Source organism: Manis javanica, chromosome 1 (genome assembly GCF_040802235.1).
Source record: "Manis javanica isolate MJ-LG chromosome 1, MJ_LKY, whole genome shotgun sequence".
Lineage (NCBI taxonomy): Eukaryota > Metazoa > Chordata > Mammalia > Pholidota > Manidae > Manis > Manis javanica.
In genome coordinates, this window is record NC_133156.1 from 167,536,120 (window position 1) to 167,544,419 (window position 8,300).

The 8,300-nt window shown below is 49.9% G+C and overlaps 1 protein-coding gene across 1 annotated transcript; it reads left to right on the top strand.

Annotated features, from left to right (window-relative positions):
• Positions 1-3,562: 3,562 nt before the first annotated feature.
• Positions 3,563-8,066, top strand: LOC108399294 (interleukin-36 beta-like). The gene is made up of 5 exons (XM_017663974.3): positions 3,563-3,833; positions 4,603-4,690; positions 5,248-5,355; positions 6,567-6,706; positions 7,486-8,066. Exons 2-5 carry the CDS (start codon positions 4,675-4,677, stop codon positions 7,696-7,698), a joined length of 477 nt encoding a protein of 158 aa, XP_017519463.1. The 5' UTR covers positions 3,563-3,833; positions 4,603-4,674; the 3' UTR covers positions 7,699-8,066.
• The last annotated feature ends 234 nt before the right edge of the window (positions 8,067-8,300 follow it).

Genomic DNA, 8,300 nt, shown 5'->3' on the forward strand with positions numbered 1-8,300 from the left:
TGGGAACTGCAACTAGGTGAGGTACTGAGCCCCACTGGTGACTTGGCCCAGAAGTGATCCCCTGTTGGGCCTGTGTCTTTCTTTTTAATGCCTACAGGGTACAGATTGCACGTTCCACTGATGCCCTCCTTGGGTTTGACTGAAGTGCTAGAGCAGCTCACAGAATTCAGATAAATATTTTAATTACTAGATTACCAGGTTATTATAAAAGGATATAACTCAGGGACAGCCAGATGGAAGAGATGTACAGGGTAGCATACGGGGACTGGGCATGGAGCATCCATGCTCTTTGATGGTGCCACTTTCTCCAAACCACCACATGTTCACCAACCTGGGTGAGTTGGTGAAGGGAGAGTGGGGCTAAGGGGAGCAGGTGTGGGGTGAGGTGGGGGGTGGCACTCTAATCATTTGGTTGGTTTTCCTGGCAATCAGCAACATCACAGCATTAACACAACACAAGAAGCCTTCTTCACTCTCAACACTTAGGACATTCCAAGGGATTTAGGGGCTCCATGTCAGACATGTACTTCTTATCATAAATCACAGCATCACAGTTCCATATTGGCTGGGATGTGTCTTAAGGAGGCACAATAAGTAGCTGGGTTCAGGAGGTACCAGGAGGCAAGGTCCCACGTGCTAGGTTTTTCCTTATCGTTCTACAATCCTCTGCCCTGGGGGTAGGTAGGAAACCTCATGCCCAGGCTATTGGTCACTAGGCACGGGCCACCATGGGGTGCAAATGGGGAGAAGGGCAAGACAGAGGAGAAAGGGCCAGCTCTCCACAGCCTTGTGGCACCCGTGCCTGTGTGTGAGCCGGCATAGCAATGGGTCATCACTCTTGGTGGAGCCCCTTTCTTGGAGCCAGTGGGGTCCAGAAAAATTGGTCACATTTAGGTGAAACTTATTTTAGGGAAATCATAGTGTTCATATTTTTTTACATTTATTTGCCTCCTTTTTCTGGGTTACTTTCATGGTTGTGTCAGCTCGGGGGCTCTGAGGGGAAGACGCCAAGGTGAGATTGGACAGGCAATACATTTATCGGGGGAAGTGCCTATGAAAGATATAAGGGTGAGGAATCAGGAGAGGGCAGGCAGAGTGCGCAGACCGTGATGCGGGACTGACACCAGTGACCGGAAAGAGGGAAGAAGGAGGTGGCAGGGAGAGCCTCAGATGGCAGAGCAGCTGCGGAGGCCCTGATGGGGAGCCCCAGGGCAAAGGGTGCCATGGAGGCTTCCATGCCACAAGGGAAGGCCTGGCTCTAGTAGTCCTGCTGCTCTCAGTCCCCGGCGGGGACAGCCAGGGAGGAAGTAGCCCCAGTGGGAGCACTGCTGTGGATCCAAAGTGGGGCAGCCTGGGGCCACCGGCCCTCTATTCTCCTTGTAACAGGTTCTCTTCAAGGTAGGGGTGGGGGCCCTCCTCTGTGGCCAGTGCACCCCAGCCCATGTGTCACGGACCCCTCCTCTGTGTGCATTAGGAGCACACCGCGCTGTGTGTCATGGGGCTTTTCCTGAGGGGCAACAGAAGAAGCTTGTTAGTTAATGGACAGTAGCACCCATTTCTCCTATTGGTTCCAGGGCTATGACTAGTTCTCATTGTTTCCCTTCTCCTCCTTCTATTCTAGATTCCCCTTATTCTAAGCTGTCACCTTGGCAGGTTTCAGTGGTTTTCATGGTGATCTAACCAAAACCCTCATGCCTGTGAAGTCTGGCCATTTGGCAATCAAGCTCTCCTTAGGCTGTGGGTGCTGCATGGGTCCATGGGTCCTGGGGTCAGGCAAAGGGGTACCAAGAGGGGCCCAAGCCATCACCTGAGTCCCAGAGTCATCCTAACTCTATGTGTAAAGGTAACTCTACCTCCTCCTGCATATGCTGGATCCTGAGAGATGGCGTCACATCCTTCATGTGTTTATAGGTGAAATAACAAATCTGCCTGGACCCACAACACACCATCAGCTCTGGCTGTGAAGGAGCACATTAGTTCACGCAGCACCCACAGCAGTGTGTCCTGGACCTTTGCTTCTGTGTACCTTATAGCAGGACATTGAACCTCTCTGCTCCATAGCCAAGTGGGTTCAGTCCTTTATAAGAGCATGGGGGCGATGTCACAGGCTCTGGTCCTTCTTCTTAGAGCTTGGAATACAGCTCATGCTAATAGATACCTGGGATGGCTCCTCTTCATAGACACAGACTGATTCTGAATCCTAATTCTGACTCAGAGACCTGCTGCATGTGTAAGCATGGTTGCTTCAGGATTGTACACTCCTGAGGGGATTGCTACAGGGCCACCAGGACCAGACTGTGATGCCTTTATATCCCACTGTGCAGTGAGAGTGCCTGTGAAGGGCACAGGGGGAAACCTGCAGCCAGGTGGGCTGAGGAGGTTGTAGGAAGGTCAGGAGCCAGGATGATTTATGGTGGGCACAGCAAAAGGGCTGATAGTGATAAATAGGCTGTCTGAGGTCTGGTGACAGGTAGGGGACGGGTGAGGCCAGTTGTTTCAGGGAGATGTCATGCACTTGGGGCTTTGCATCCTCTTCTTTAATCTGCACAGCAGGCCAGCCAGAAGCAAAGCATTTCATATGACGTTGTCTGAGGATCATAGATGCAAACAGGCTGAAAGCTGCATGACCTGATTTTGAATACATGTCTTTTGAATTTGAGTCTCTTGCTTTTGAACATTAAACTACAATCTTAGTTTGGATTCTTCCCAAACTGTCTGAGAAACGCTAGCAGTGTCCCACTAGAGGCTGGGGAGACTGGGACATTTATCCACCAGCCCCTCCTGCCATTGGTTGAGGTTGCCCCTGGGGTGCAAGCCCTTGAGGTGTGAAGCTGACAGGCACCGGGGACCGCCAAAGTGGCAGTGAGCTCAGGTGAAAGGATGGGGCAGCGCACTGGCAGGTTTACCTCAGCTTCCCTTCATGGGAGACCTACTGTGCCTCTGCCAGCTCAGAGCGCTGGAGCATCTGGGAGCCAGTCTCCCTTCCCCATGAATTCAGGGCAGTGATTCCGTGAGAGGCAAGGTGCCCAGCAGCAGGCCTTGCCCAGGTGAGGCTCCCTTGAGTGGAGAAACAGCTTGCCCAGTGGCTCAGAGAAACTGGAAGTGCATACACTAGTGTGTGGTGGGGGCTTCACCTGGTCTGTGATTGGCAGATACTAGAGTGACTGTGGACCAGAAGTGGTTAGAAGCCACACAGGTCCCAGGGAGCCACCCCTTTCTCTGTCCACCTTGTACCTCCTGGGGGCTTCCACTCTTAGGAGTAACCTTCCAGTGTGTCATTTTGTGGCATCAGAATCCAGTCATCAGCCCTGGGGCAATCCTATAATGTCTCTTTCCTCAAACAGCCTTGATGGCTGTATTTCCTGGTTGTTGCTTTTAGAGGCATGACCTACTTTTTCAGGGTACGCGGACAAGTCACAGCAGTGACGTGGTTGACATTTACGTAAAGCCTCACTGAATTCTCTGGTACCAGGAACTAGTGAATACTGAGTTTTGGGCTGTCCCAGCGCCAGCAAGGCAGAACCGCCTTTCTTTCCCACGTAAATAAAACGCTTGGGACCTCTGGGAGTCAGTCAGAGCACCTGAGCACAAAGGAAGCCATTGTCCTTAGCCCAGGGGCACGGGGACCTCTGTATTCAGGTTACAGGGGCAGCTATAGCTGTGAAGTCTGCTGACCTGTGATCTTCTCTTGCTTCTGGGTCTCTGGCCTTGGCACTTCTGTTTTCCTAGGATTCTCTGAGAGACCTGGGGTTCCCGGACAGCTTTCCAGAGGCCTTAGATGCAAGGAGAGCCATAGCTTTGGATCCAGAACAAGATCATCTCTTTGGATAAAGGTAACTTCTGCTCAGAAGCCACGTGTGGGGAGTCCTCTTTCACTGTATCAGCCTGGCTGTCAGGCACCTTGATCAAAGGCACGGGGTGGGAGGAGCTTGGGCTGCTTCCCAGAGGGCAGCTGGGGATCTGCTTCCTCCCTGTCTGGGGGTAACCTCTGCATCCAGCACTGGGGACCCTGAGGCATGGAAGAGTGAACAGCTGGCTCTCACGGAGGAGTTTGTGGTCTTCTTGGGGAGCCATCTGCCTGATAGGGAAGACACCTAATGGGGCCAGTGGATGTCCATGTGCAGGGTCCTTAGAGGTACCTCTGTGGATAGGGAAGGGGCTGGAGGGCTGAGAGGCAGGTTTCCTACCAGTTATCCAGGAGGGTTCAAGCTTGCATTTGGGATGCCAGTGGTGACTTGCAGGCTGGGTGAAGGCTAGAATGGAGGTAGCACACACTCTGCCTTCTTCCCTCTGAACCCAGAGACCGGCTGCACTAGAAAGTGCCTGGGGTGATGCTCTGGAACCTCGTCACCATCCTGATGTGGTGTCTGGAGGGCATTGCAGTGCCATCCCAGCCTGGAAAGCCAGGTCACCCACCATGTCCAAGCCGGGGGCTGTATTTCAGGGTACCTGGCCACGGAACCTGCTCTTCCCATCCTCAGTCTCAAGTGTGCATCTCGGACAGAATCTCAGGGCGGATTTCTCAAAAGAACTTTCACACAAATTCCAGGGGGAGGGGAGAGAAATGGATAACCTGTCTTCCTTCCCTCTTTCCTCCACAAGACCAGAGGCTGACAGCCTCCTCCACACCATCTGATCTACCCTGCAGTCTTCACAGGAAGGCCTGAAGCTATCATGGCCACCCCACAGAGTAAGTGGTGAACTGCAGGCCAGCTGGGAAATACTTCCATCTGGCCTCACCAAAGACCACAGAGGGCAAGGCCCCGTCATTTTCTCAGCTACCAATGTATTTGCTGTTGCTAAAATAGTCAGATCATGAGACCTGCATTTGAAAAATCCCAGAGCATTTAGCATTTTTTCTTATGTGTATTTAGAATTGCTTATTTATTTTGATAAAGAGGGTAGAGAAAAATCAAACAACATGCTGTGACCAACTTCAATATTTTTGGTTTTGTTAACTACCTAGACTATCAGTCAGAAAAGGACAAGTCCCTGATACCTCCTAGCAAAAAAAAGGCTAATCTGGAAATTCTCCTGGGGACCATGAATGCATGCGGACCCTTCCAGATGCTCCGATCCACAAGGCAGCTCTTGCCCTGCTTCCCCTCCCTTCCACCAGAGAGCCGCTTTTCCTTGGGGCAGTGGGCCTAGGGATTCAGGAATCAGAACAATTGCAACCAGGATGCAGCCAGTCTTGAAGTTTTTAATAACCTTGTGTGTGTTTTGTGATTTTCTGTCATCTGGCAGGTGTAGAATATCCCCAAAACTATGGTATTCACGATTCTCTGCAGATGGTATGGGTCCTGAAGGGAAATTCTTTAACAGCAGTTCCTTTTACCAACAATGTCAAACCTGGTGAGTGACAACTGAAACCACTTTTGCCTCCTAAAGGGATGCACTGGGTGGGGGGCCTGAGCTGGCATGAGCCTGGCCTTGGGCCTCTCCAACTTTTGGGTACCACTGCCATGTCCACAAGGAGGGCAAGAAAGAGCAAACTGGATCCCCCCACAGAGGAGCCTGGTGCCTGCACATAAGGGTATGAGGGATTGGCAGCTCTCCTTACCAAAAGAAAAAATGTCTTTAGATAAGAAGGGGTTGTTCATTTAAGAAGCTCCTTGGAGTTTAAATTCCATTCATCATTACCCACGTCCTCAGATTCAAACCCTATCTTCCCACCACGAAAGCTATGCACTTTTCTAACTTGGCCTCCTCTCTTCTAATAATGAGGGATATTCTTCAGAGCCTTGAACTCACCCAGCCCTTTTCCACCTTTCCTTTTCCTGTAACTGTTCCTCCAAACCACCTCCACCACCTTAGCCCCATTTCTTCATAAACCAGCTTCCTTGTAGCTTGAAGGTCTTGTCTTGAATGCCATATCTCCAGAGGGGTCTCTCTTGATTCTTCTGTCTCCCTTCTACTGTCCCAGGCTCTGGTCACTCCCCTGGAGCATGCACCATGACTTACTGTGGTTCTGGTAATTTCTCTGCTTACCTTTCTGTCTCATTTTCTATGGGGGCAATGGCAATGTCTCTTGCCCTCAGCTAAATCTCTAGTGCCCACAAAGAGCCTTGTCCAGAGTGGGCATTCAATAAAGTGCTGGATGGATGAATTTCCCACCCCTTGCCAAGCAGGCTAGATGCAGGATGCCTAGGATCCTGGCCTAAATCAGTTGGGAATTAAATCCAGCTGACAGTGACGGCAAACCCACATACCTGAGACTTACATAAGATAGAAGTTTACATCTTTCTCATGAAAAAGAAGCCTGAGCAGACAGGTTGAACCCATTTTGGTGGCTCCATGATGAGACCAGAGTGCCAGCTTAAATGTGGTGGGAAAATTTATTTTTATTTTTGGGAAGTGATGTACTCTAGCGACAATGGGGTATCTGACGTTAAGAAAGAAAAGGGAAATGGGTCTCAGCCTCATGGCTGCTGGGAGGAGCTTCATGGGGGCTTCTGTCTGCTCAGCAGCCCCTGCCTGGGAGGCATAACAGCGCTGGGCTAGAGGACTGGCCTTTCTGCTGCATGGAGCCTGACCCCTGTTTGCATTTTCCCTTGTGTTTCTAGTTCGCCTTGACTTAGTTACATGCAGGGACACAGAATCCCATGACTCTGGAAAGGGCAATCTGGTCTACCTGGGGATCCAGGGCCAAAATCTCTGTCTCTGCTGTGCAGAAGTTGAAGGCCAGCCTACTTTGCAGCTTGAGGTGAGCGGTCATGCGCCAGATGAGAGAGCTGTGAGACAGTCTTTTTGTTTCGTTTAACATATCACTGAATAAAAATAACATTTTTTCAGTTCTGGATTGTTCAGTGTAAGGGAGGAGTCCTGATGGGGCTCTATCCCCACAGTGATAAATGCTGTCTTTAGAATGGGAGTAACATGTTAAGGTCAGCGCATTCTCTGGAAGCCAGAGAGTATAGCCACAAGGGGTTTCAGCAAGGCCAAGATGCAGTGGTTCCTCCAATCTCAGGCCTCTTCAGCTGACCCTCTGAGTAGATGGGGTGCTCACACTGGAGCAGAGGCCACTGCCCGACAGAGGAGATGAGGGGCCAGATTGTCATTGTGGATTTTGTGGCTGACCTGCCTGCTGTCCCCTCACTGAAAGCAAGATTTGTCTTTATGAAGCTACTCCTTCTGCTTGGGAGGGAGTGGTAATGTATAAACCCACTTGAAGGTTGGAAATCTCACGAGACTGGCCTGAAACTTCTGATGGGCGCACACCAGGAGTACCCAGGAACCAAAGCTAAACCTCCCTTTGCTCTCAGGGAGACAGCGCCATCTCAAAGAATCAGAGGGTGGTCAGGATCTTGGGGTGGAGCCCAGCTACTGGAAACCAGTGGGTCACCTGTTTTGATACCGGGTGTCCTCCTTCCATTGGCCTGTGTCCCTGGCCTCTGTCCCTCACTTTGGGGCAAGTAGTCACCCCTAGGGCTTAGCTCCTTCTTCCCAGAAACCCTCTCTAATTAGCCTTTTTCCTACTTCTAGGAGAAACAGATCATGGAGATGTACAATAATGACAAAGTACAGAAGCCCTTCCTTTTCATCTGCAGTATGGAGGGCTCCACCTCCGCCTTCGAGTCAGCCTCCTACCCTGGCTGGTTCATAGCCTCCTCGAAAATGGTGGGACAGCCCATCATTCTCACCAAGGAGAGGGGCAAAAATTACAACACTAACTTCTATATGGAACCTAAGAACTAAATCCAGCCTGGGCTGTGTTTGGGTGGCTGATCCCAGAATGAAATAGCCGGAGACTCTTCTGATTGAGAACACAATAGGTCATCTTCAGAGAGCCCCAGGTGCTGAGGACCATCCATAGTCCACCTCATTCTCATCACCCAAACCACCCCCTCCTCTAGACATCCGCTTCTGCGCCACGCCTCCATTTGAACGCTATCCCAGTATGAAACTTTCTACTTAGTTGCCAAGTCTAATTAAGTCCATATCCCAAATGACTCTTGCACACAACCCTCTCTTCCTATTCCTTCTGACAATCTATGGCCTAGAGATGTGAATTCCAAACATTTCTGTTCATTTAACCCTATAAATAAAAGAATGTTATTTATGAATTCTATGCATGTTTGTTATAAATATTATAGTATATACTGACAAAGATAAATCTAAAAGATAAGATAAATTTGTTACATGTCTTGATAATCATGAGAGACTCATGTCATTATCATTAGTCAATAATTTGACATATAGTATTTTTGGTTAAGAATGTTGACATAGTGAATGTAAATCAATCCATATTTCAAAGAATCACTATATCAGTTTGGATGTTTTTCAGGCAACTTTTCAGA